The sequence below is a fragment of the Rhinoraja longicauda genome, chromosome 5, assembly GCF_053455715.1.
Source record: "Rhinoraja longicauda isolate Sanriku21f chromosome 5, sRhiLon1.1, whole genome shotgun sequence".
Taxonomy (NCBI): domain Eukaryota; kingdom Metazoa; phylum Chordata; class Chondrichthyes; order Rajiformes; family Arhynchobatidae; genus Rhinoraja; species Rhinoraja longicauda.
The window spans coordinates 9,205,301-9,232,943 of NC_135957.1; the positions used below are offsets into that span (position 1 = coordinate 9,205,301).

Here is a 27,643-nt window from a genome sequence, read left to right on the forward strand (position 1 = left end):
CAGTTGGGCCAGCGGGAGACTGCAGCGGTGCCTGCAGCATGGTTGCTTTGCCCCCTCGCGCCGATGCTGCCCTCCGTCGCTCAGCTTGCTCGGGTCGCCTCTTCCTTCTGCAGGTTGGCACTCCGTTGGTTCTCAGTCCCGGCCACTCCGCTCCCCGCACCCACCCCGTCCCACCCATGTACAGAAACAGGACCACCCTCGTTTTTCCCTGCCCCACACCTCACATTATTGTTTCGAAAAATACAAACATTAACAAAAAAGCTGCAGAGGCGGGAAATCTGAGATGAAGTCACTGACTTCCAGGGCACTAAGGTACAAAAACGGGGCCCATTGGCCCGTCACGTACATGCTGTCCCTTTGCTCGACCGCACAGCTCAATCGGTCTCCATTAGGTCCATGTTCTTGTTTAGTTTAGAGATAGAACGTGGAAATAGGCCCCTAGTTCTATCCTACCCGCACAATTTACTGAAGCCAATTAACCTACAAATCTGCACGTCTTTGGAGTGTGGGATGAAACCAGAGCACTCAGAGAAAACCCACGCATTCGCAGAGAGAACGTACAAACTCCAGACAGATGGCACCTGCAGTCAGGATGGGACCCGAGTCTCTGGCGCTGTAAGGCAGCAGCTCTACTTCTGCACCACCGTGCCGCCCCAAAGTCACTGAGTTCCAGGCACAGAAATGGACTGTTCGGCCCATCGTGTCCATGCTGGCCCTTTGCCCGACTACACCACTCCATCGGCCTGCGTTCGGTCCATGTTCTTGTTTCCCTATCAGGAAGCTCTGGAAACACTCATCAGGTCAGGCAGCATCTGTGGGGCGAGGTTCTAGGTGAGAGCCCCTCTGTCAGAAGGGTAAGACCCCGTGCTTGAGAGAAGCTGCAGTGTGATTCACTTTCCCCAGAGAGGTGACCAGTGATGGGCACGTCACAGCCCCCCTCGCTGCAGCTCCCGGGAACTGACCCTCTGAAGGTTGGCTCTGCCTCAGCCCTGCCTGTGTAAACTACAGCCCTGCCCGATTAAACAGGGTGACACGGTGATGCAACGGTAGAACTGCTGCCTCGCAGCGCCAGAGACCCGGGTTCCATCCTAACTACAGGTGCTGTCTGTACGGAGTTTGGACGTTCTCCCTGTGACCGCGTGGGTTTTCTCCGGGTGCTCCGGTTTCTTCCCACACTCCCAAGATGTACAGGTTTGTAGGTTAATTGGCTTGGTAAAATTTAAATAGTCCCTAATGTGTAGGATAGGGTAAGTGTGCGGGCATCACTGGTCAGCCTGGACATCAGTGGGCCGAAGGGCCTGTTTCCATGCTGTATCGGTCAACTAAACTAAATAGCTGACTTACTGCATGTGAATCTCCACTCATCTCTGCTGCTCCAAGACGGGTGGACACTGTGGCTTTACCTGTGTGGCCAGGCACATACCACCGCCTACGCCATCTAACCATCCTTAAATTGCCCCTCTCATTCCCAATTGTCTCTTGCACCACTTGATGTATTGGTTTATTATTGTCACGTGTGCCGAGAAACAGTGAGAAACCTTTGTGTGCATCGTACTAATCATAAGTGCAAGACGTAGAACCGGTGGGGTAAAGAGAAATATACCAGAGTGCAGAAAACAGAGTTACAACATTACAGCAACACAGAAGGTGCAGTTTTTAAAAAAGTGCAAGGGCCACAATGAGGTAGTTGGGAGATCGGGACGACAGCCAAGCTTTTGGGAGGACCGTTCAGTACCCTGATAATAGAGTGGAAGAAGCTGTTCCTGAATCTGGCGTGCGTGCCTTTCTAGCTTCTCGATCTTCTGCCTGATGGGAGAGAGGAGAAGAGGGAATGACCGGGATGTGGGTGCTCCTTGATATTGTGGCTGCTTTCCCGAGGCAGTGTGAAGCGTAGATGGAGTCGACTGGGGAGGGTGGATGGAGGGAGGCTGGTTTATGTGAAGGGCTGGGCTACATCGACAACCTTCTCGGCCAGTTTCACTCTGTGTACTGACGGGCTAACTCTGCCCACAGTGTGTGGTGGCCTTTGTGCAAAGGCGGCACAGCCCAGCATGGATCTCCACCCTCCCAGAGGCGGGGGACCCATACCCGCCGCCCCTGGCACATCCAAAGCCTGTATGGAAGCACGGGCAGACTCTAATTTGCAGTCTGCAAGACAAAAGCAGTTTTTAACTGTAATTGAATCAAAACAAAACATGTTTTGCAGATCAGTCACTATTTCACAAACACAACCCTTAATTATTTACACATCTTTGGAATGGAAACTCTGAATTCTTTGTGTGATCACATTAGAAAATCTCAGCCTATTTCTGTGTAAAAAACCCTTTTGTCAAATTTGAACATGATTTTCTCTTGAGTATTCTTTTTTTTCCCGCTCCGTGTGTACGGAGGGCCTGTACCTGTGCTGCACTGCCCTATGTTCTCCATGTGCACGGACATGGTGGGCCGAAGGGCCTGTTCCTGTGCTGCACTGACATGGTGGGCCGAAGGGCCTGTTTCTGTGCTGCACTGCCCTGTTCATGTTGTACAGTTTTGGTCTCCTAATTTGAGGAAGGACATCCTTGTAATTGAGGCAGTGCAGCGCAAGTTCACGAGATTGATCCCCGGGATGGAGGGACTGACATAAGAGGAAAGATTGAAAAGACTAGGCTTGTATTCACTGGAGTTTAGAAGGATGAGAGGGGATCTTATAGAGACATGTAAAATTATAAAAGGACTGGACAAGCTAGATGCAGGAAATTTTTCCCCAATGTTGGGGGAGTCCAGAACCAGGGGCCACAGTCTTAGAATAAAGGGGAGGCCATTTAAAACTGAGGTGAGAAGAAACTCTTTCACCCAGAGAGTTATGAATTTGTGTAATTCTCTGCCACAGAGGGCAATGGAAGCCAAATCACTGGATGGATTTAAGAGAGAGTTAGATAGAGCTCTAGGGGCTAGTGGAATCAAGGGATATGGGGGGAAGGCAGGCACGGGTTATTGATTGGAAACGATCAGCCATGATCACAATGAATGGCGGTGCTGGCTCGAAGGGCCGAAAGGCCTCCTCCTGCACCTATTTTCTATGTTTCATGGTGTGTCGGGACATGGTGGGCCGAAGGGCCTGTTCCTGCACTGCACTGCTCTTATGTTCCATGTACACAAGCTACCGGCAGACCCCAAATTGTGGAAAGCCACAATTGTTTTTAATCCACAAACCTTTACTTTTGTTTCGTAACTTGTGGAGATCCACACACATTGTACCGAAAGAACATGATTGGAGTGGCAGAAAATAGGTACAACGTGAGGCTGATCATCCCCAAAGAGGAAAATCTTTGTTAATTAGTCTTTGAGATGAGAATCATTTTCATAGAACAGCATAGGAACGGACCTTTGACGTACGTAGCACCGACGATGCCCAGTTAAACTAATCTCCACTACCTGCACGTGATCCATACCCCTCCATTCCCTGCACATCCACGAGTCTATGGGAAAGATTCTTAAACGCCACTATTGTATCTGCCTCCACCAGCCTCTGTGTTCTTCGATCAGATTTCCATTCTGCCTCTGATGCTCCAGAGGAAACAATCCAAGTGTACCCAACCTCTCCCTGTAACTAATACCCCCTAATCCAGGCATCATTCTGATAAACCTCCTCTGCACTCTCCAAAGCCTCCACATCGTTCCAGTAATGGGGCGACCAGAACTGTACACAATACTCTAAATATGGCCTGACCAAAAAGCTACAATATGACTTCCCGGCACTTGAACTCAGTGAGCCGGCCAATGATGGCAAGCATTCATTCTTATGCCTTCTTTACCACTTTATCTACTTGTTTTGCCACGTTCTGGGAGTTATAGACTTGGACCCCAAGATCCCTCCGTACATCAATGTTAAGGTTCTTGCAACTAATTGTAATCGTTTCCCTTCCATTTGACCTCCAATTCATTTAAACTATTCCCTGAAATACCTATTCACGGTATCGAATGATAATTAGTGTGTCTTGTATCTGGAGCACGAGTTTCTCGCGTCATTTAAAGCATTAACTAGAATTGCAGTTGGTCATTGTGGGATTCAGGTCATTATTTGTTTCAGCATTCATTCTAGAATTATTATCAATTCAACAACACGTAAATTTAGTTTTAGAGATACAGCGCAAAAACAGGCCCGTTTACCAGCGATCACCACTTACACTAACAGTATATACTCACTGAGGACAATTTACATTTCTTACCAAAGCCAATTAACCTACCTGTTTGAAATGTGGGAGGAAACTGGAGCCCCCGGTCACGGGGAGAACGTACAAACTCCATACAGACAGCACCCGTACTCAGGATCGAACCCGATCAATGGCACTGTAAGGCAGCAGCTCTACCGCTGCGCAACCGTGCTGCCCAAATAACCGGAAGCAAATGAAGACACAATTAAAAGCAGATAAATAAATGAATAGAGTATGAAAGTGATAACCAAGGACCGGGAGAGGCTGGCCAGTGAGCACCGGCGAGGTGTCGGGTCGAGGAGCTCACCGCTGACTGATGCAGTGATTCAAACTCTGATTCAAACCTCTGCTGCTCATTTTCCTCCGTTCTAACATTTGCAAATGACTTGGACAGCACGGAAACAGGCCCTTCAGCCCAACTTGCCTACGTCAACCAACATGTCCCATCTACACTAGTCCCGCCTCCTTACGTTTGGCCCATCTATATACTAAAACTCTCGTTTGTTATCTTGTTTGTGACTGAACTTCAGCCAAAACGGTACCCAATAGCGCGACAATTTTACTCACCATTGTCACTTTAGTGATGATGCAAGTAGTTTTATTGAAATCGGTCTTATATTTTTAAAGTTATTCACATTTTAAAGTTTAAAAGGAGGGAAGGAGGAGGGGGGAGGAGAGAGGGGAGGGGGGGAGGAGAGGGCAGGGGGAGGAGAGAGGGGAGGGGGGGAGGAGAGAGGGGAGGGGGAGGAGAGGGCAGGGGGAGGAGAGAGGGGAGGGGGGGAGGAGAGAGGGGAGGGGGGGAGGAGAGGGCAGGGGGGGAGGAGAGAGGGGAGGGGGGAGGAGAGAGGGGAGGGGGGGAGGAGAGAGGGGAGGGGGGGGAGGAGAGAGGGGAGGGGGGGAGGAGAGAGGGGAGGGGGGGAGGAGAGAGGGGAGGGGGGGAGGAGAGGGCAGGGGGAGGAGAGAGGGGAGTGGGGGAGGAGAGAGGGGAGGAGAGAGGGGAGGGGGGAGGAGAGAGGGGAGGGGGGAGGAGGGAGGGGAGGAGGAGGGAGGGGGGGAGGAGAGAGGGGAGGGGAGGGAGAAGAGAGGGGAGGGGGGGAGGAGAGAGGGAGGGGGAGGAGAGAGGGGAGGGGGGAGGAGAGAGGAGAGGGGGGGAGAAGAGAGGGGAGGGGGGGAGGAGAGAGGGAGGGGAGGAGAGAGGGGAGGAGAGAGGGGAGGGGGGAGGAGAGAGGGGAGGGGGGGAGGAGAGGGGAGGGGAGGGGGGAGGGGGGGGGAGGAGAGAGGGGAGGGGGGGAGGAGAGAGGGGAGAGGGGAGGGGAGAGGGGAGGGGGGGAGGAGAGAGGGGAGGGGGGGTGGACAGGGTGCTGCACCAATGCAGGAGAGGTTTGGGCCCAAGGGTCCACTTGGTCTAATATCCGTTTAAACCTGTCCTATCCATGTACCAGTCTAAATGTTTCTTAAACATTACAATAGTACCTGCCTCAACTACCTCCTCTGGCAGCCTGTTCCATACATCCACCACCCTCTGTGTAAAAAAAAAGTTACCCCTCAGGTTCCCATTAAATCTTTCCCCATCACTGTAAACCTATGTCCTCTTGTTCTCGATCCCCCTACTCTGGGCAAAAAACTCTGCGTTTATCCCATCTGTTCCTCTCATGATTTTGTAACCTCGACAAGACTTTTTTGCAAATTGTTTTTCCCGTTGATATCCCCAGTGAAGTAAAAGGTGATCAGTTGTGGCAGTGGACAGAGTGTAAAAGTGGAAGCCCACACCACCTTGTCTCATGCTACCCAGAGGCAGGCTCATGGATTATCCATGAGTGCTTTATTCATGTTCAGCTGCACAGCCGGTTCATCAGAGAGATCCCAGGGTCCGCCCACAGACCCGGGTTCAATACTGACTACAGGTGCTGTCTGTACGGAGTTTGTACGTTCTCCCTGTGACAGCGTGGGTTTTCTCTGGGTGCTCCAGTTTCCCCCTAGATATACAGGTCTGTAGGGTACTTGGCTTCAGTAAAAAAGATTGTAAATTGTCCCTAGTGTGCAGGACAGTGACAATGTACAGGGACCACTGGTCAGCACAGACTCGGTGTGTTGAAGGACCTGTTTCCTTGCTGTATTTCTAAACTAAACTAAACCGACATACATTCTCTCTGTCACCCTCCCTCTGCTTCCTGTCCGTTATGTAACCAAAAAAGGGCCAGAAATGCTAATCATCAAGTGACACTAGACCAAGTGGACCCGTTGGGCCCAAACCTCTCCTGCATTGGTGCACCACCCTGTCCTCCCTTCCCCCCCCCCCCCTCCGCTGTCTCCTCAACTCTCCTCTCCCTTCTCCCCCACTCCCTCCCTCCTCCCTTCCCCCTGTCCTCCTTTTAAACTTTAAAATGTGAATAACTTTAAAAATATAACACCGATTTCAATAAAACTACTTGCATTATCACTAAAGTGAAAATGGTGAGTAAGGTGGGCCTAAAATTGTCGCGTTATAGTGTACCGTTTTGGCTGAAGTTCAGTCACAAACAAGATAACAAACTAGAGATTTAGTATATAGATGTTAAACCTTGTACATTCATGTGCTTGGGCCAGCACGGACACTGATGGAGTAAAGGGCCAAGGTGCAGGGAGTTTCAGTGGGTGCAGATGGACGAGGACACAGCAGCATGGGAAACGGTTTTGTGTGCACTGAGAGGATGATGCAGTTTTAAATGGCGTGGGATTGAAATTCACTGGCATTCGCGGGAAGCAGAATGTCGTTGTACAGAGTCAGAGTCCTTCAGCCCAACTCGTTTATGCCGAACAAGATGCCTCACCTCAGCAAATCCCAGGAGCCCACGTTTGACCCATATCCCCTCTGTCTGACGATGTGCATCTTTGAGACTGTGACGGTGTGTATCACACAGTGTGACTGTGACTGTATCACAGGGTGAGTCTGTGACGGTGTGTGTCACAGGTGTGTATCAGTCTGTGACGGTGTGTATCACAGTGGTGTCTCAGTCTGTGATGGTGTGTATCACAGGGTGTGTCTCAGTGTGTGACGGTGTGTATCACAGTGGTGTCTCAGTGTGGGACGGTGTGTATCACAGGTGTATCTCAGTCTGTGACAGTGTGTATCACAGGGTGTGTCTCAGTCTGTGACGGTGTGTATCACAGGGTGTGTCTCAGTCTGTGACGGTGTGTATCACAGGGTGTGTCTCAGTCTGTGACGGTGTGTATCACAGGGTGTGTCTCAGTCTGTGACGGTGTGTATCACAGGGTGTGTCTCAGTCTGTGACGGTGTGTATCACAGTGGTGTCTCAGTCTGTGACGGTGTGTATCACAGGTGTGTCTCAGTGTGTGACGGTGTGTATCACAGGGTGTGTCTCAGTCTGTGACGGTGTGTATCACAGGGTGTGTCTCAGTCTGTGACGGTGTGTATCACAGGTGGTGTCTCAGTGTGTGACGGTGTGTATCACAGTGGTGTCTCAGTGTGTGATGGTGTGTATCACAGTGGTGTCTCAGTGTGTGATGGTGTGTATCACAGTGGTGTCTCAGTGTGTGACGGTGTGTATCACAGGGTGTGTCTCAGTGTGTGATGGTGTGTGTCACAGGTGTGTCTCAGTGTGTGACGGTGTGTATCACAGGGTGTGTATTACAGGGTGCGTCTTGAGTCTGCGACTACTGGTGTATAGTGAGGATTGGTGCAAGGATCTCTGCTCATTGTGTTTATAATAAGGTGATAAACGTAGATGGTGCGTTGAGTCAGTTTGCTGACGCAGGTTGGTGGGGCTGTAGATAGCGAGGGTGGTGTCCAGGATACAGGGACATAGATAGGCTGGAAAGTTTACATGACCCAACGTGTATCACTCACAGTTGTCCAGACTAAACGTTGGGTCATGTAATCCGGGCGGACTAGTCCAGTGAAGAGCTGGGAGTCAGGAGTGTTGATGGACAGAGATACCCTGGGGAGTTACAGGGAGGGGCTGGAGTTACAGGCTGGGGTTGTTCTGAGGGGTGATCCAAGACAGGTGTATAAAACCATGAGGGGATTGGTAGGGCGAATGAACAGAGACCTTTACCTTTGATAGGAGAATCACGAACCAGAGGATATCGGTTAAGGTAAAATCTTAAATCTCTCCCTGGTGAGAGTGGGAAGATTTAATGGGAACCTGAGGGGTAACCTTTTCACGCTAGGGTGTTGGGCATGTGGAACGAGCTGCCAGAGGAGGTTCAAATGTTCAAACGACAGGTACATGGAACGGAAAGGTTTTGAGGTGTGAACATTGATAGGTGTGCCTCCCCACCTCAGTCCCTCTCCGCCATCAACTGCCGCTCCTCCAGCGATTGGTGCCAGGGGAACCCAGCCAACCTCTCGTGGTGAATCCATCTCCCCAGGTAAATGGAGCGGTTTGGATGGGCGATGAGTGAGCCCTCGCTGGCAGCCCAATGCAGTGCGTAGTAGTTCCTGCACAGGAAGAGGCCAACATGAGCGGGGGGAGCGAGCAAGTCGACATCCTCCCGGTGGCCTTCGTGGTGAAGGATCGCTGGAAGGTGGTGAGTCAGCTGTCCGTCCACGCTTGTACCGCTGCTCCGTCCCCGCCTGTACGGCTGCTCCGTCCCCGCCTGTACCGCTGCTCCGTCCCCGCCTGTACCGCTGCTCCGTCCCCGCCTGTACCGCTGCTCCGTCCCCGCCTGTACGGCTGTTCCGTCCCCCCCTGTACCGCTGCTCCGTCCCCGCCTGTACCGCTGCTCCGTCCCCGCCTGTACCGCTGCTCCGTCCCCGCCTGTACCGCTGCTCCGTCCCCGCCTGTACCGCTGCTCCGTCCCCGCCTGTACCGCTGCTCCGTCCCCGCCTGTACCGCTGCTCCGTCCCCGCCTGTACGGCTGCTCCGTCCCCGCCTGTACCGCTGCTCCGTCCCCGCCTGTACCGCTGCTCCGTCCCCGCCTGTACCGCTGCTCCGTCCCCGCCTGTACGGCTGCTCCGTCCCCGCCTGTACCGCTGCTCCGTCCCCGCCTGTACCGCTGCTCCGTCCCCGCCTGTACCGCTGCTCCGTCCCCGCCTGTACCGCTGCTCCGTCCCCGCCTGTACCGCTGCTCCGTCCCCGCCTGTACCGCTGCTCCGTCCCCGCCTGTACCGCTGCTCCTTCACCGCCTGTACACCCTGTTGTCCGTCCCTGCCTGTACCGCTGCTCCTTCGCCGCTTGTACACCCTGTTGTCCGTCCCCGCCTGTACACCCCGTTGTCCGTCCCCGCCTGTACCGCTGCTCCGTCCCCGCCTGTACCGCTGCTCCTTCCCCGCCTGTACACACCGTTGTCCGTCCCCACCTGTACACCCCGTTGTCCGTCCCCGCCTGTACACCCCGTTGTCCGTCCCCGCCTGTACCGCTGCTCCTTCCCCGCCTGTACACCCCGTTGTCCGTCCCCGCCTGTACACCCCGTTGTCCGTCCCCGCCTGTACATCCTGTTGTCCGTCCCTGCCTGTACCGCCGCTCCTTCCCCGCCTGTACACCCCGTTGTCCGTCCCCGCCTATACACCTAGCTGTCTGTCGCTGCCTGTTCACCCCGCAGAGCTGCCTCCTCCCATCGTTCACCATAGCCTGCCCCTGCCTCTGCCTCTGCCTGTATACTCCACTCATTCACCACCGCCTGTACACACTGCTGTCATTTATTGATTGTACGAACCCCTCCGCCTGTGCATGCCAAACCTGTCCAACCCCCCCCCTGTACGGCTGCTCTGTCCCCGCCTGACTGCCTCCGCCCGTACACCCCGCTGGCCACTGCCGTCTGTACACCTGCAGCCATCTTGACTCCACTGCCTGTCGCCTGCCCTCCCACTGTACGTTACCCTCCTGGACCCATCCTCCCATTGGTGACCCTCCCACACCAGGGCACCTCCCCCACCCCCCCCCCCCCCCCCATCCCCCAGCCTGTGGGTGCCCCTCTGAGCAGCTGTGTGCCCCATCCCAGCTGAAGAAGATCGGCGGAGGAGGGTTTGGGGAGATTTATGAGGCGACGGACCTGTTGCTGCGGGAGAACGTGGCGTTGAAGGTGGAGTCGGCACAGCAGCCCAAACAGGTGCTCAAGATGGAGGTGGCCGTGCTGAAGAAGCTGCAGGGTAAGGCACCGTAGTGTCACACCCCGTCCCATACTCCCCCCGACCCACCCTCTCCCCGTCCCTCAACCTGCCCCATAACCCCACCGTCCATGTCACCACCCTCCCTCTAACCGCCTTCTTCCCTGTCCCCAGGCTCTCCCCGTCCCTACTCTCCCCCTCCCTCCCCACCCACCCCTCCCCTCCCCACTCCCCCAGTCCCTCTCTAGGTACCCACGCTCCCCCTCCCTCCCTCCCATGCTGAAGGTAAGGTCTTGGCCTCACCACTCGCTCGCCTTGTGTCCCCACAACACCGACTTCACCCACTTCGTGTTGTTCACCCCCCCCTTAGCCAGATGTCCCACCCTTCCCCTCCCCGGCGTGTGCCGCGTGCCCGGCCTGTGCCGCGTGCCCGGCCTGTGTTGTGTCCCCGGCCTGTGCCGCGTCCCCGGTGACCATTGCTGTGCGATGTTGACCTACAGGGAAGGACCACGTCTGCCGCTTCATCGGCTGTGGCCGCAACGAGAAGTTTAACTACGTGGTGATGCAGCTCCAGGTAATGACCCCCCCCCCTCCATCCCCCTTACCTGGTGCCCCCCCCCTCCATCCCCCTCACCTGGTGACCCACCCCCCCTCCATCCCCCTCACCTGGTGACCCCCCCCCCCTCCATCCCCCTCACCTGGTGATCCCCCTCCATCCCCCTCACCTGGTGACCCCCCCTCCATCCCTCTCACCTGGTGACCCCCTCCACAGGGCTGTTGTCTCCATTGGGGGCTGGGCTGCCCCTCCCGCCCCCAACATGCCCGCCCCCAACCTGCCCCCCCTGCCCCAGCACTGCCCCCTCCCGCAGCTGCCTGGCGAGAGGGGTGCATGGGGAGGGTGTAGTCCCCGGGCCAGGTGTGCAGGGGGAGGGAAGGGGCTGCAGGTGGAGGGTGGGGGTGAGGTTGCCTTGTGAGGGTGCAGGGTGTAGAGAGTGGGTGGGGGGTGCAGGGTGTAGAGAGTGGGTGGGGGGTGGGGGGTGTAGAGAGTGGGTGGGGGGTGCAGGGTGGGGCTTATTGTCGGGGGAAGGTGGGGGGGTGAGGGCGGGGGATAGCATCTGACAACGGGGTGGCAGGGTGGGGGGGCAGGAGGAGGGTGGGGGAGTGTGCAGTGGTAGGGTGGGTGGTGCCGTGGAGGATGGGGGGGTGCAGGGGGAGGGAGTGGGGGATGGAGGTTGTGGGGCAGGGTGTGGGAGGAGGGAGAGGTTGGGGGTGTTGCAGGGTGGAGGGAGAGGGTGTGGGAGGAGGGAAAGGGTGGGGGAGGAGGATGGGGGAAGAGAGGGTGGGGGGGTTGCAGGGAGGAGGGAGAGGGTGGGGGGTGGTTGCAGGGGTGGGGGGGATGGAGAGGTTGTGGGACAGGGTGTGGGTGGAGGGGGAGGGTGGGGGTGTTGCAGGGTGGAGGGAGAGGGTGTGGGAGGAGGGAGAGGGTGGGGTGGGGGGAGGAGAGGGTGGGGGGTTGCAGGGTGGAGGGAGAGGGTGTGGGAGGAGGGAGAGGGTGGGGTGGAGGGGAGGGAGAGCGTGGGGTGGGAGGGAGAGCGTGGGGGGAGGAGAGGTGGGGGGGGTTTGCAGGGAGGAGGGAGAGGGTGGGGGAGGAGGGGGAGGGAGAGCGTGGGGGAGAAGGGGAGGGAGAGCGTGGGGGAGGAGGGGGAGGGAGAGCGTGGGGGGAGGAGGGGGAGGGAGAGCGTGGGGGGAGGAGAGGGTGGGGGGGGTTGCAGGGAGGAGGGAGAGGGTGGTTGCAGGGGTGGGGGGATGGAGAGGTTGTGGGACGGTGTGGGTGGAGGGGGAGGGTGGGGGTGTTGCAGGGTGGAGGGAGAGGGTGTGGGAGGAGGGAGAGCGTGGGGGGAGGAGGGGGAAGAGAGGGTGGGGGGGTTGCAGGGAGGAGGGAGAGGGTGGGGGGTGGTTGCAGGGGTGGGGGGGATGGAGAGGTTGTGGGACAGGGTGTGGGTGGAGGGGGAGGGTGGGGGTGTTGCAGGGTGGAGGGAGAGGGTGTGGGAGGAGGGAGAGGGTGGGGTGGGGTGGGGTGGGGTGGAGGGGGAGGGAGAGCGTGGGGGGAGGAGGGGCGAGGAGAGGGTGGGGGGTTGCAGGGTGGAGGGAGGGTGTGGGAGGAGGGAGAGGGTGGGGTGGAGGGGAGGGAGAGCGTGGGGTGGGAGGGAGAGCGTGGGGGGAGGAGAGGGTGGGGGGGGGGTTGCAGGGAGGAGGGAGAGGGTGGGGGGTGGTTGCAGGGGTGGGGGGGATGGAGAGGTTGTGGGACAGGGTGTGGGTGGAGGGTGGGGGTGTTGCAGGGTGGAGGGAGAGGGTGTGGGAGGAGGGAGAGGGTGGGGTGGAGGGGGAGGGAGAGCGTGGGGGAGCAGGGGGAGGGAGAGCGTGGGGGGAGGAGAGGGTGGGGGGGTTGCAGGGTAGAGGGAGAGGGTGGGGTGGAGGGGGAGGGAGAGCGTGGGGGCGGAGGGGGAGGGAGAGCGTGGGGGGGGGAGGAGAGGGTGGGGGTGTTGCAGGGTGGAGGGAGAGGGTGTGGGAGGAGGGAGAGGGTGGGGTGGAGGGGGAGGGAGAGCGTGGGGGAGGAGGGGGAGGGAGAGCGTGGGGAGGAGGGGGAGGAGAGGGTGGGGGGGTTGCAGGGAGGAGGGAGAGGGTGGTTGCAGGGGTGGGGGGGGGATGGAGAGGTTGTGGGACAGGGTGTGGGTGGAGGGGGAGGGTGGGGGTGTTGCAGGGTGGAGGGAGAGGGTGTGGGCTGAGGGAGAGCGTGGGGGAGGAGGGGGAGGGAGAGCGTGGGGGGGGGAGGAGGGGGAGGGAGAGCGTGGGGGGGGAGGAGAGGGTGGGGGGGTTGCAGGGTGGAGAGGAGGTGCAGGGGGAAGGTAGGCAGGGGGCGGGTTGCGGATTGCGGAGTCCGTTTCTGACCCTGCCCCAACCCGTAGGGCCGTAACCTGGCTGACCTGCGGCGCAGCCAGCCACGCGGCACCTTCACCATGAGCACCACCCTGCGGCTGGGAAAGCAGATCCTGGAGTCCATCGAGGCCATCCACTCCGTCGGCTTCCTGCACCGAGACATCAAGCCCGTGAGTGGGGAGGGGAGGGGGCAGAGGGAGAAAGTGGGGATGGCGGAAGGGCAGAGGGAGGGTGGAGGGGGGGGCAGAGAGAGGTGGAGGTGGGGTGTGAAGGAGGGGGCAGAGGGAGGGAGGTGGTGGTGGGGCGGCGCGGTAGGAGGTGGAGATTTGGAGGGAGGTGTTGGGGGAAAAAGGAGGGAGGTGGAGGAAGGGCATAGGGAAGTGCGGAGGGTGATGAAGGCATGGAGGGAGGTGGAGTTGGGGGCAGCAGGAGTGGTGGGTTGGGGTGGGGGGGGTTGCTGAGGGAGGTTGAGGCCCCCACTCAGGCTGGAGGTGACCATTGGATCCACAGGGATATGAGCTTGGACCTCTATAGTTTGCAATCTATCTGACTATGCACCTCCCTACGATGGATCTGCGGATTATCTAGATGCCAACTGCGGGGTGTCGATCAGCTGCGGAAATGGGCAGAGGAATGGCAGACGGAGTTTATTCCAAGCGCGTGTGTGATGTTGCACTTTGGGAGGTCAAATGTAAAAGGAGGATATACAGTTAATGGCAAGACCCTTAACAGCATTGGGGTCTTGGGGAATAGACAATAGACAATAGACAATAGGTGCAGGAGTAGGCCATTCAGCCCTTCGAGCCAGCACCGCCATTCAATGCGATCATGGCTGATCACTATCAATCAGTACCCCGTTCCTGCCTTCTCCCCATACCCCCTCACTCCGCTATCCTTAAGAGCTCTATCCAGCTCTCTCTTGAAAGCATCCAACGAACTGGCCTCCACTGCCTTCTGAGGCAGAGAATTCCACACCTTCACCACCCTCTGACTGAAAAAGTTCTTCCTCATCTCCGTTCTAAATGGCCTACCCCTTATTCTCAAACTGTGGCCCCTTGTTCTGGACTCCCCCAACATTGGGAACATGTTATCTGCCTCTAATGTGTCCAATCCCCTAATTATCTTATATGTTTCAATAAGATCCCCCCTCATCCTTCTAAATTCCAGTGTATACAAGCCCAATCGCTCCAGCCTTTCAACATACGACAGTCCCGCCATTCCGGGAATTAATCTAGTGAACCTACGCTGCACGCCCTCCATAGCAAGAATATCCTTCCTCAAATTTGGAGACCAAAACTGCACACAGTACTCCAGGTGCGGTCTCACCAGGGCCCGGTACAACTGTAGAAGGACCTCTTTGCTCCTATACTCAACTCCTCTTGTTACGAAGGCCAACATTCCATTGGCTTTCTTCACTGCCTGCTGAACCTGCATGCTTCCTTTCATTGACTGATGCACTAGGACACCCAGATCTCGTTGAACCCCCCCTCCTCCTAACTTGACACCATTCAGATAATAATCTGCCTTTCTATTCTTACTTCCAAAGTGAATAACCTCACACTTATCTACATTAAACTGCATCTGCCATGTATCCGCCCACTCACACAACCTGTCCAGGTCACCCTGCAGCCTTATTGCATCTTCCTCACAATTCACACTACCCCCCAACTTAGTATCATCTGCAAATTTGCTAATGGTACTTTTAATCCCTTCGTCTAAGTCATTAATGTATATCGTAAATAGCTGGGGTCCCAGCACCGAACCTTGCGGTACCCCACTGGTCACTGCCTGCCATTCCGAAAGGGACCCATTTATCCCCACTCTTTGCTTTCTGTCTGTTAACCAATTTTCTATCCATGTCAGTACCCTACCCCCAATACCATGTGCCCTAATTTTGCCCACTAATCTCCTATGTGGGACCTTGTCGAAGGCTTTCTGAAAGTCGAGGTACACCACATCCACTGACTCTCCCTTGTCAATTTTCCTAGTTACATCCTCAAAAAATTCCAGTAGATTTGTCAAGCATGATTTCCCCTTCGTAAATCCATGCTGACTCGGAACGATCCCGTTACTGCTATCCAAATGCTCAGCAATTTCGTCTTTTATAATTGACTCCAGCATTTTCCCCACCACTGATGTCAGACTAACTGGTCTATAATTACCCGTTTTCTCTCTCCCTCCTTTCTTAAAAAGTGGGATAACATTTGCTATTCTCCAATCCACAGGAACTGATCCTGAATCTATAGAACATTGAAAAATGATCTCCAATGCTTCCACTATTTCTAGAGCCACCTCCTTAAGTACTCTGGGATGCAGACCATCAGGCCCTGGGGATTTATCAGCCTTCAGTCCCATCAGTCTACCCAAAACCATTTCCTGCCTAATGTGGATTTCCTTCAGTTCCTCCATCACCCTAGGTTCTCCAGCCCCTAGAACATTTGGGAGATTGTGTGTATCTTCCTCAGTGAAGACAGATCCAAAGTAACGGTTTAACTCGTCTGCCATTTCTTTGTTCCCCATAATAAATTCCCCTGCTTCTGTCTTCAAGGGACCCACATTTGCCTTGACTATTTTTTTCCTCTTCACGTACCTAAAAAAACTTTTGCTATCCTCCTTTATATTATTGGCTAGTTTACCCTCGTACCTCATCTTTTCTCCTCGTATTGCCTTTTTAGTTAACTTATTGTTGGGGTCCAGGTCCACAGCTCCCTGTAAGTGGCAAGACAGTAGATAGAGTGGTTAGGAAGGCATATGGCATGCTTGCCTTCAGTCGGGGCATTGAGTATTAGAGTCATGAAGTAATGATGCAGCTCTATCAGAGTTTGGGCAGGCTGCATTTGGAGTATTGTGTACAATAGACAATAGACAATAGGTGCAGGAGTAGGCCATTCAGCCCTTCGAGCCAGCACCGCCATTCAATGCGATCATGGCTGATCACTCTCAATCAGTACCCCGTTCCTGCCTTCTCCCCATACCCCCTCACTCCGCTATCCTTAAGAGCTCTATCCAGCTCTCTCTTGAAAGCATCCAACGAACTGGCCTCCACTGCCTTTTGAGGCAGAGACTTCCACACCTTCACCACCCTCTGACTGAAAAAGTTCTTCCTCATCTCCGTTCTAAATGGCCTACCCCTTATTCTTAAACTGTGGCCCCTTGTTCTGGACTCCCCCAACATTGGGAACATGTTATCTGCCTCTAATGTGTCCAATCCCCTAATTATCTTATATGTTTCAATAAGATCCCCCCTCATCCTTCTAAATTCCAGTGTATACAAGCCCAATCGCTCCAGCCTTTCAACATACGACAGTCCCGCCATTCCGGGAATTAACCTAGTGAACCTACGCTGCACGCCCTCCATAGCAAGAATATCCTTCCTCAAATTTGGAGACCAAAACTGCACACAGTACTCCAGGTGCGGTCTCACCAGGGCCCGGTACAACTGTAGAAGGACCTCTTTGCTCCTATACTCAACTCCTCTTGTTACGAAGGCCAACATTCCATTGGCTTTCTTCACTGCCTGCTGTACCTGCATGCTTCCTTTCATTGACTGATGCACTAGGACACCCAGATCTCGTTGAACTCCCCCTCCTCCTAACTTGACACCATTCAGATAATAATCTGCCTTTCTATTCTTACTTCCAAAGTGAATAACCTCACACTTATCTACATTAAACTGCATCTGCCATGTATCCGCCCACTCACACAACCTGTCCAAGTCACCCTGCAGCCTTATTGCATCTTCCTCACAATTCACACTACCCCCCCAACTTAGTATCATCTGCAAATTTGCTAATGGTACTTTTAGGTGCAGGTGGAGGCCATTCGGCCCTTCGAGCCAGCACCGCCATTCAATGTGATCATGGCTGATCATTCTCAATCAGTACCCCGTTCCTGCCTTCTTCCCATACCCCCTGACTGCTATCCTTACGAGCTCTATCTAGCTGGTTGCTCTGTTACAGGAAGAATGTGGTGGCTTTGGAGAGGGTGCAGAATGATACCTGGATTCGGGATTATCAGCTACAGGGGGAAGTTGGACAGGCTTGGATTGTTTTCTCTGTAACTTTGGAGGCTGAGGGGAGATCTGATAGATGTGTGTGAAATCGTGAGGGCAGGGACAAGGTGGGGGGGGGGCGGTCTTTTACCCAGAGTAGGAGAATCGAGAACCAGAGGACATAGGTTTAAGGTGAGAGGAAAAAATGTAATAGAAACCTGAGAGATGGCTATTTCACGCAGAGGGAAGTGAGTATGTGGATCGAGCTGCCAGTGGAGGTGGTTGAGGCAGATACAATAACAGAATTGGATAGGTAAATGGACAAGACAGTTTATAGGGATACAGGCTAATAATCGCAGGCAAGTAGGATAGGCTCGGGAGGTCGGCATGGCCAAGTTGGGCTGAAGGGCCTGTTTCTGTGCTGCATAACTCTGCCTCTGCGGGCAATGGAAGGGATGGCAGCACAGCATGGAGGGGCTGAATGGTGGCCTTCATTGTTACTGCGGTGTGGGACTGGGTATTACCTGGGTGCAGTAGCAGGGCTTAACCCCCATGCATGGTGGGGGGGAGAGCGTTGACTGGCAGGCCAGTAAGGTTCACTCTCTTCCCCCCCCCCCCCCCATCCCCCATCCTGCAGTCCAACTTTGCGATGGGACGCCTACCCTCCACCTTCCGCAAGTGCTACATGCTGGACTTTGGCCTTGCTCGTCAGTACACCAACACCAACGGAGAGGTCAGGCCGGTGAGTCAGCCAGGCTGTGTGTGTGGGACACGTCCCCAGTCAGGGTCAGTCTGTGTGTGTGTGACCTGTCCCTAGTGAGGGTCAGTGTGTGTGTGTGGGACCCGTCCCCAGTGAGGGCCAGTGTGTGTGTGTGTGACCTGTCCCCAGTGAGGGTCAGTGTGTGTGTGACCCGTCCCCAGTGAGGGCCTCTGTGTGTGTGACCTGTCCCCAGTGAGGGTCAGTGTGTGTGTGTGTGACCTGTCCCCAGTGAGGGTCAGTGTGTGTGTGAACTGTCCCCAGTGAGGGTCAGTGTGTGTGTGACCTGTCCCCAGTGAGGGTCAGTGTGTGTGTGTGAACTGTCCCCAGTGAGGGCCTCTGTGTGTGTGACCTGTCCCCAGTGAGGGTCAGTGTGTGTGTGTGTGACCTGTCCCCAGTGAGGGTCAGTGTGTGTGTGACCCGTTCCCAGTGAGGGCCTCTGTGTGTGTGACCTGTCCCCAGTGAGGGTCAGTGTGTGTGTGTGTGACCTGTCCCCAGTGAGGGTCAGTGTGTGTGTGTGTGTGACCTGTCCCTAGTGAGGGTCAGTGTGTGTGTGACCTGTCCCCAGTGAGGGTCAGTGTGTGTGTGACCTGTCCCCAGTGAGGGTCAGTGTGTGTGTGTGTGACCTGTCCCCAGTGAGGGTCAGTGTGTGTGACCTGTCCCCAGTGAGGGTCAGTGTGTGTGTGTGTGACCTGTCCCCAGTGAGGGTCAGTGTGTGTGTGTGTGACCTGTCCCCAGTGAGGGTCAGTGTGTGTGTGTGTGACCTGTCCCTAGTGAGGGTCAGTGTGTGTGTGTGTGACCTGTCCCTAGTGAGGGTCAGTGTGTGTGTGTGTGACCTGTCCCTAGTGAGGGTCAGTGTGTGTGTGTGTGTGTGACCCATCCCCAGTGAGGGTCAGTGTGTGTGTGTGTGTGTGACCTGTCCCTAGTGAGGGTCAGTGTGTGTGTGTGACCTGTCCCCAGTGAGGGTCAGTGTGTGTGTGACCCGTCCCCAGTGAGGGTCAGTGTGTGTGTGTGTGACCTGTCCCCAGTGAGGGTCAGTGTGTGTGTGTGTGACCTGTCCCCAGTGAGGGTCAGTGTGTGTGTGTGTGACCTGTCCCCAGTGAGGGTCAGTGTGTGTGTGTGTGACCTGTCCCCCAGTGAGGGCCTGTGTGTGTGACCCGTCCCCAGTGAGGGTCAGTGTGTGTGTGTATGACCTGTCCCCAGTGAGGGTCAGTGTGTGTGTGTGTGTGACCTGTCCCCAGTGAGGGTCAGTGTGTGTGTGTGTGTGTGTGACCCGTCCCCAGTGAGGGTCAGTGTGTGTGTGTGTGTGTGTGTGTGACCCGTCCCCAGTGAGGGTCAGTGTGTGTGTGTGTGTGACCCGTCCCCAGTGAGGGTCAGTGTGTGTGTGTGACCTGTCCCTAGTGAGGGTCAGTGTGTGTGTGTGACCCGTCCCCCAGTGAGGGTCAGTGTGTGTGTGTGTGTGTGTGTGACCTGTCCCCAGTGAGGGTCAGTGTGTGTGTGTGTGTGACCCGTCCCCAGTGAGGGTCAGTGTGTGGGTAATAGGAGAGTGATGGTGGGCATGGGCTGTGCTGAAGGAGGCTGTGTGGGTAGTGGGAGAGTGACCATGGGCAGGGACTGGAACAGAGACACTGTTGTTGGTACTGGGGAGTAGTGCCCACCTCACAGCCGGGCACTTTACTTCCCTCCCATGCAGCACACACTCACACTCTCACGCTCTCTCACACACACTCTCACACACACACACAGTGACTACCCCAAATCACCCCTGTCTTTCCTTGCTTGATGTGATGCACGCAGTGGGGCTGCTGTCTCCCCTGCTGCTGCTCTGACCCATCCCTTCACCTGCTGTCTTCAGCCAGCTCTGTCTCGCCATCTCACTGCACCTTGAGTTTGAGTCTGGTGTAGGCCTCCTCTGCTGCCACACACTGACTGTCCGACACACGTGTGTGTGCTGCCCGCTGTTACTGGAGGTACTTGACTGCAAGGTTATTGGGTAACCCTGCCTCACTGCACCACACCGGGTCAGCTGTGGCCAGCTCCCTGCTCCACAGCCTGCTGGAGAAGGGTCCTGACCTATTACATCACCTGGCCATGGTACCCCTCAGGGTCCCATTAAATATTTCCACCCTCACCTTAAACCTGTGTCCTCTAGTTCTCGATTCCCCTGCTCTGGGCAAGAGACTCTGTGCCTCTACCCAATCTATTTCTCTCATGATTTTGTACACCTCTATAAGATCGCCCCTCATCCTCCTGCGCTCCAAGGAATAGATTCCCAGCCTGCTCAACCTGCCCAAGATGCCGAGGCACGTCGAGGTACAGGTATAATGGCAACCTTGCTTGGCGCAGCATCACAGGCACATAGACAACATGCAAAAAGTAAACTATACTTAAAAGGTTATACAAGACAGCAAAAAGAATCTGTAAAAGAAAGTTAGACATCAATGCACAACACATTTAAAATTACAAATCCATGGTGGTGCATGAGGTGTTCGGTTGCCAAGGTAGGATGAGGGTGTGCAGGTTGGTTCATGAGCCCGATGGCTGTAGAACAGTAGCTGTTCCTGAACCTGGTGGTGTGTGTCAGGTATCTGTGTGTGCATGTGCGTCAGAGGTCAGTACGTGTGTGTGTCAGGGCTCAGTGTATTTGTATCTGTGTCAGGCGTCAGTGTTGGTGTGTGTGTGTAGTGGATCACTCTGCCTGTGTGTGTGTAGTGTGTGTGGTGGGTCTGTGTGTGTAGGGGTCTGTGTGTGTGCGGTGGGTCTTTGTTTGTGTGTGTATATACACACTGTATGTGATCCACATTGCTCCTCTCCACTGAACCCTCATTGATTTTGCTGCTTGTTCAGTTTTGTTTCTCCTTTTGTTTTACAGTTTCTTTTGGATTACTCATGCTTATCTCCCTGAAGCCTTAGTTTGATGCCCCATTCCCTGCATGTGTCCAGGGTTGTGCAGTCAGCTCTGAGTGTCCAGCAGCCTCGCACTGAATTTCAGTTCTTTCACTATGTTTTACTAGACGGGGACCTCTTACAGACCCAGAGGCAGCCTCAGCACTTCAGGTAACCTCACCTGTGCTGCACACCGTGCAGGCTACAGTCAGACAACAGGCAGAGCACATCGGCGTGGGGGGCAGAGCAGGCAACGTACAGGCCTGTGTCAAGGCCAGAGAGATGCTGCAGTCAGAATACAGGCGAGAGGGCAGGCTGCACCTGGATACAGGCTAACGCACAGGGAAATGCTAGAGGAGGGCAGTGCAAGGACTGTCGGGATACAGGCGAATGTGCAGGGGAATGCTGGTGGAACGTGGGGACAGTTGATACAGGCTACCGTGCAGGAGAATGCTGGTGGAACGTGGCGGGAGTGGTCAGGATACAGGTGAGTCATAGAGGAGAGGACAGTCAAACTACAGGCGGAACACTACCGTGTAGAGGGGTAGAGGCAAGTCAGAGAGGTAGGAAGGCCACAGTGTATCAGTTGAAGCACAGGTGGGAGGGGGGGGGGCGGCAGTTTTGGTGTGAAGGCAGCAAGGAGAGGAGGAGCAGTAGGCGGGTTACAGGTGGGTGGTGGGGAAGAAGACTGGGTGGGGGGGGGGCTTGGGACAGAGTCGGTGGGTGGGAGTTGGGCTGGCTCTCAGCCTTGGCCACATTATTGGCAAGCAAGTGTGGTTGCTGGAGACAGGACCAGTTGCTGGTTGCTGAGGGGCCAGTTGTTGGTTGCTAGGGGCAGGGCAGGTTGCCTGTGGTAGGGGTGTGGTTGCTAGGGGCGGCGCAGATTGCTAGGGGCAGGTCAGGTTGTTAGGAGCAGGGGCGGGTTGCTAGGCGTGGGGCGGGTTGCTAGGCTTGGGGCGGGTTGCTAGGCGTGGGGCGGGTTGCTAGGCGTGGGGCGGGTTGCTAGGCGTGGGGCCGGTTGAGAGGGGGCGGGGCGGGTGGAGGCGGGGCGGGTTGCTAGGGGCAGGACGGATTGCGAGGGGCGGGGCGGGTTGCTAGGGGCGGGGGCGGGTTGCTAAGGGCGGGTTGAGAGGGGCAGGGCCGGTTGCTAGGGGCAGGGCGGGTTGCTGGGGGCAGGGTGGGGCGGGTTGCTAGGAGCAGGGCCGGTTGCTAGGGGCAGGGCGGGTTGCTAGGGGCAGGGCGGGTTGAGGGGCAGGGCGGGTTGAGAGGGGCAGGGCGGGTTGCTAGGGGCAGGGCGGGTTGCTAGGGGCAGGGCTGGTTGCTAGGGGCAGGGCGGGTTGCTAGGGGCAGGGCGGGTTGAGGGGCAGGCGGGTTGAGAGGGGCAGGGCGGGTTGCTAGGGGCAGGGCGGGTTGCTAGGGGCAGGGCTGGTTGCTAGGGGCAGGGCGGGTTGCTAGGGGCAGGGCGGGTTGAGGGGCAGGGCGGGTTGCTAGGGGCAGGACGGGTTGCTAGGGGCGGGTTGCTAGGGGCGGGGTGGGTTGCTAGGAGCAGGGCCGGTTGCTAGGGGCAGGGCGGGTTGATAATTGCAGGGTGGGTTGCTAGGGGCAAGGCCGGTTGCTAGGGGCAGGGCCGGTTGCTAGGGGCAGGGCCGGTTGCTAGGGGCAGGGCCGGTTGCTAGGGGCAGGGCCGGTTGCGAGGGGTAGGGCCGGTTGCGAGGGGCAGGGCCGGTTGCATGTGGTAGGGGAATACGGTTCAGTGTGGGGGGGAAGGGGAGGGTGATGTGCAGGGTTGGGGTCTCCTAGAGCGCTGGTCAGAGGTGAAGGTTCAGTAGCGCCAAGGCGATGTCTGGAATTGGGGTGAAGGTGTGGGGATCGGGGTCAGGGATGGGCAGGGGAGGCTGCAGTCGGAGGTCCCTGTGCCTTTGTTTCATTTATAATTTATCCCTCCCCTACCTCCCACCACCCTGTGCGGACCGCGAGAGGGTGTGACTGAGTCCTGGGGGCTGCACCAGGGAGGGATGATTGGTTTCCGATATCTCCCGGGGTGTTGACTGTGTCCAAGATGGGTGGGGGGGGGGCACCGTGGTGCGGTCTTTCCTGAGGAGGGGCCACAGGAGGGTAACAGGGTGCATATTTTCCTGGAGGGGGGGTTAGACTGTGTCCAGGGTCACTGACGGGGCCCCGCGGGGTTCACAATCCCTCGTCGGGGGGCTGTTTGATTGGTGATGGTGCTCCATGGAGGGTGGGGGGAGGTGTGGGCGAGCACAGGTGGCAATGCCCAGTGGGGCCTGACAGTTTCTAAGGGTTAACAGTCCTGGGGAGGGGTGGTGGGGGTGGGGTCGATACCCAGAGGACAGTGACGACGCCCCACTCTGGGGCTGGGGGCAGAGGTGCCTCAGGTGGGGTGTGATGTTGTCCGGGGGGGGAGGGGGGTGGGTGTGGTGCCTGGGCTGACACTGACCCTGCCCCCTATGTTGCAGCCTCGAGCCGTCGCTGGGTTCCGAGGGACCGTCCGTTACGCATCTGTCAACGCTCACAAAAACCGGGTACGGGCAGTGTGGCCCGGGGTCAGTGGGGCATGGGGGTCAGAGGGTTAGTTGGCCGGGGTCAGAGGTACACGGGACATGTGGACAGGCTGGGGCTGGGGGGGAGGGGGGGCTGGTGGGTTAGGTGGCGAGGGGTGGGTGGTGGACAGGGTTTGGAGGTGCTGTGAGCCTGGTTGGGCTGCGGTGGGGTTCCAGCAGTGGGTGCGGATGTTATTGACGGGAGCGGGTATGGAAGGGTGGCATGTGGAGCTGCCACGGGATGTCGGGGTCGGGCGGGGGTGTGGAGTGGGGGTCTGGTAGGGGGGGGGGGGGAATGGTCCATCAGTGGGCGGGTGGGGTCTGGCGGGCTGGGCTCCGTCCCTCCTGACCCTGCGGTGACCCTGCAGGAGATGGGCCGGCACGACGACCTTTGGTCCCTCTTCTACATGCTGGTGGAGTTCGCAGTCGGCCAGCTCCCCTGGAGGAAGATCAAGGATAAGGTACGTCACCCCAAATTCCCCCCCCCCCCTCCTCCCCAGCACTTGCGATGTGGCCCTCCTCTTCCAGCAAAGATAACAGAGCAGAGCAAGATAGACCACTCGACCCTAAAAACCCTAGTTGTCACGGCGCCATTTTATTAGGCAGAAACTTGCAGAAACATTTAAAAAGAAAAATAACAAAAATCTCTGAGTTGATCGATGAGATATATTCTGCATTTTAATGGTATCATCACACATACTGTTCCCCCACAACACTGACTACACTGTGAGAGGCAGAGCGAACGGAGGGTCTCGCTTACTAAAATGGCGGATGTTGCGTACTACACTTCAGCATAGGCGATTTCAACGGAGTGATCCATCTCGCTCCTCTAGTATCTTTGCTACCCCCTCTCCTTGCTCTGGGGACATACTGACTCTTGTCTCCTGCTGACAGGTGCGAGAGGGGTCAGGGGTGGGGTGGTTCAGGTGTGTGTTTCCCCTCCCCGGTGCTGACTCTGGTCTACTGTCAACCAGAGCTGGCTGGAGAGAGCGTTGGCGTGAGGGAGAGGGGTTGCAGTGCGTGTCCCCCTCACTGCTGACCCTGCTCTCCCCGCGACAGGAGCGGGTGGGAGTGGAGGGGTCGGAGTGCGTGTCCCCGTCCCTGCTGACCCTGGTTCCCTGCCGACAGGATGGGGTGGAGGTGGAGGGGTTGGGGTTGAAGAGAGGGGGGGGGTGGAGGGAGTGAAGGTCAGGGTTCAGAGTCCTGACCCTGGTTTCCCGCCCACAGGAGCAGGTGGGTCTGATTAAGGAGAAATACGACCACCGGATGCTGCTGAAGCACATGCCCTCCGAGTTCCACCTCTTCCTCGACCACGTCTCCACCCTGGACTACTTCACCAAGCCCGATTACCAGGTAGGCCGCGGCCTGGGGCTGCCCTGGATAGAGCAGGGAGTGGGAACGAACGCCGGGCCAGAGGCTGCCCCTTCACCCAGCTCCGACAATCCACACCATCCCCATCCTGTCCCTGTTTCCTCCCTCCTCCTGCCTGCCTGCTGCCCATCTGAATGGGGTGGGTCAGGGGGGTGTAGAGGGGGAGGAGGGGAGCATGGAGCCAGGGATCTGTGGATCTGTGGGGGAGGGGATGAGGGGAGGGTGGTGAAGGGGTTGGGGGGGAGGAGGGCAGTGGGGTTGTGGTGGGGTGGGGGGGTTGTGGTGGGGTGAGCGGGGTTGTTGTGGGGGGGTTGTGGTGAGGTGAGCGGGGTTGTTGTGAGGGGGTGGGTGCCGATGGCAGTGTGAGAGGGTTGGTCCCGTGCTGACACTGGCTGACCCTCTCCCCCTGCCCCTCTCCTGTGGGCAGCTGATCATGTCGGTGTTGGAGAGCAGCAGCAAGGAACGCTGCATCACGGAGAACGAGGCCTTCGACTGGGAGAGAGGGGGCACCGAGGTGCTGCTGTCCACCAGCACCCCCACCCAGGCCCAGCTGCACACCAAGCAGACCGCCGCCATGTTCGGGTCAGTCCGGGGGGGGTGGCGGTGAGTGTGGGGGAATGGGGAGGGCAGGGCAGAGAGTAACACAGTGGGACCGGCATGAGAGCGTACCCCAGGAGGTTGGGTGGGCTGCCCAGAGGGTAACAGGGTATGAATCTGGGAGGACAGGGTTGGAGTGTCGAGCGTGGGGTGGTGGACGGGCTGGACCGGGCAATGGGTGTCTCTGGGGGGAGGGTTGGAGGGCAGGGCCATGGGCTGCTGGGGCTGTGGGATGGGCAGGGCCAGGTGAGGGCCCCCCTGACTATCGGGCCGGTGCAGGGTGATCAACGTGACTCCGGTGCTGGGCGAGGCGAGGAGTCGGCGAGGTGCAGGACGGGCGAGGGGTGGAGGGGTATGGGGTGGGCCGGGCTGGGTGCGTGATGGGGGTGTGAGGGGTGGGCTGGGTGAGGGTTGGGGGGGTGAAGGTTCGGGGGTGGGCCGGGCTGGGTGAGGGTTGGGGGGGGGTGAGGGTTGGGGGGTGGGCCGGGCTGGGTGCGTGTGAGGGGTGGGCCGGGCCGGGTGAGGGTCCCGCTGACTCTGGGGCCGTTGCAGGGTGATCAACGTCACTCCGGTGCCGGGCGAGGTGCAGCGGGAGAACACTGACGAGGTGCTGCAGGATGAGCATCTGAGTGACCAGGAGAACGCTCCGGTCATCATCGCTGGCCGGCCCACAGACCTGTCGGGGGCCCCTCACAACCTGGGCCCCGACACCGACGCCTGGGACGAGATCGACATCAATCGCAACAAGCTGCGCATCAGCGTCAGCAAGGTCAGGGCACCAGAGTGGGGGCACTCGCAGAGGGCATGGGAGGGGAGGGCCAGGGAGAGGAGGGGAGGACAGGGAGAGGAGGGGGTGCGGGGATGGGAGGGGAGGGCCAGGGAGAGGAGGGGGTGTGGGGAGGGGAAGGCAGGGGAGAGGAGGGGGTGAGGGGAGGGAGAGGGGGTGCGGGGAGAGGAGGGGGTGCGGGGAGGGGAGGGAGAGGAGAGGAGAGGTGCAGGGAGGGGAGTGGAGGGCCAGGGAGAGAAGGGGGTGCGGGGAGGGGGAGGCAGGGGAGAGGAGGGGGTGTGGGGAGGGGAGGGGGTGCGGGAAGGAGGAGGCAAGGGGGAGGAGGGGGTGCGGGGAGGGGAGGGGAGGGCAATGGAGAGGACAGGGTGCAGGCAAGGGAGGGGAGGGAGATGGAGGAGAGGGGGAAGGCAAGGCAAGTTTATTTATATAGCACATTTCAGCAACAAGGCAATTCAAAGTGCTTTACACAAAACATTAAAGAGCAGTTAAAAGCAATTAAAAACAGTCATTAAAGAGAATGGAAAATGAGAACAATCTAAAATAGAATAAGACAGGTATAAAATACAAAATTAAAAATTACAGTGCAGTGTAAGAAATGAATAATTATTTGATTTAACAAAAGGCAGCGTCAAACAGAATAGCCTTTAGCATCGATTTTAAAAAACGGAGAGTTGCAGTGGACCTGCAGTTTTCTGAGAGTTTGTTCCAGAAAGTGGTGCATAGAAACTAAACGCTGCTTCTCCATGTGTGGTTCTGACTCTGGGGGCAGAGAGCAGACCTGTCTGTCCCAGGTGACCTGAGAGGTCTGGATGGTTCACAATGTAGCAGAAGGTCAGGAATGTATTTTGGCCCTAAACTATTCAGCGCTTTATAAACCAACTGCGGTATTTTGAAATCAGTTCTTTGACAGACTGGAAGCCAATGTAAAGACCTCAGAACTGGAGTGATGTTGTCCACTTTCTTGGTCCTAGTGAGGACTCCAGCAGTGGCAATCTGAATCAGCTGCAGCTGTCTAATCGTTTTTTTAGGGAGACCTGTAAAGACAGCATTACAGTAGTCAAGTCTACTGAAGGTAAATGCATGGACAAGTTTTTCCAAATCCTGCTGAGCCATAAGTCCTTTAACCCTTGATATATTCTCAAGGTTGACTTTGTAATTGTCTTAATGTGGCTGTTGAAATTTAGGTCTGAGTCCATGACTACACCAAGATTTCTGGCTTTGTCCGTGGCTTTTAACGTTGTCGATTGAAGCTGAGCGCTGACTTTTAATCGTTCCTCTTTGGCTCCAACCGGCCCCCGCACCTAGCAACCGGCCCTGCCCCTAGCAACCACAGCCCTACCTCAGTTTTGTCTTTGTTTAATTGAAGAAAGTTTTGGCATATCCTATCGTTGATTTTTTCGATGCACTTACTCAATGTTTGTATTGGACCAAGGGAAGGGGAGGAGAGGACGATGGAGAGGGTGCAGGCAGGGGAGGGCAATGGAGAGGAGGGGGTGTGGGAAGGGGGAGGG

At 56.8% G+C, this 27,643-nt stretch overlaps 2 protein-coding genes across 2 annotated transcripts in view; both read left to right on the forward strand.

Moving 5' to 3' along the window:
* On the forward strand, nt 1–27,205 carry LOC144593868 (tau-tubulin kinase 1-like). Its single transcript, XM_078399989.1, has 12 exons — nt 1–113; nt 8,568–8,726; nt 10,140–10,287; nt 10,746–10,819; nt 13,212–13,352; nt 17,811–17,915; nt 23,294–23,359; nt 23,746–23,838; nt 24,605–24,730; nt 25,176–25,351; nt 25,898–26,114; nt 27,161–27,205. Exons 2-12 carry the CDS (start codon nt 8,619–8,621, stop codon nt 27,170–27,172), a joined length of 1,266 nt encoding a protein of 421 aa, XP_078256115.1. The 5' UTR covers nt 1–113; nt 8,568–8,618; the 3' UTR covers nt 27,173–27,205.
* Nucleotides 27,206–27,532: 327 nt separating this feature from the next.
* The window catches only part of pex6 (peroxisomal biogenesis factor 6), a 7,961-nt gene continuing 7,850 nt past the window's right edge, over nt 27,533–27,643 (forward strand). The window contains exon 1 of the mRNA XM_078399956.1: nt 27,533–27,551. Coding sequence (XP_078256082.1) covers nt 27,533–27,551 — 19 coding nt within the window. The remainder of the gene's footprint in view (nt 27,552–27,643) is intronic.

Excerpts from the sequence above, each read along its gene's own strand:
- LOC144593868 (XM_078399989.1), top strand. The coding sequence starts at position 8,619 with ATGCAGTGCGTAGTAGTTCCTGCACAGGAAGAGGCCAACATGAGCGGG. Across the intron at positions 13,353-17,810 it reads TGCACCGAGACATCAAGCCC|TCCAACTTTGCGATGGGACG; the intron begins GTGAGTGGGGAG and ends CCCATCCTGCAG. Across the intron at positions 25,352-25,897 it reads TCAGTCCGGGGGGGGTGGCG|GGTGATCAACGTCACTCCGG; the intron begins GTGAGTGTGGGG and ends GGGCCGTTGCAG.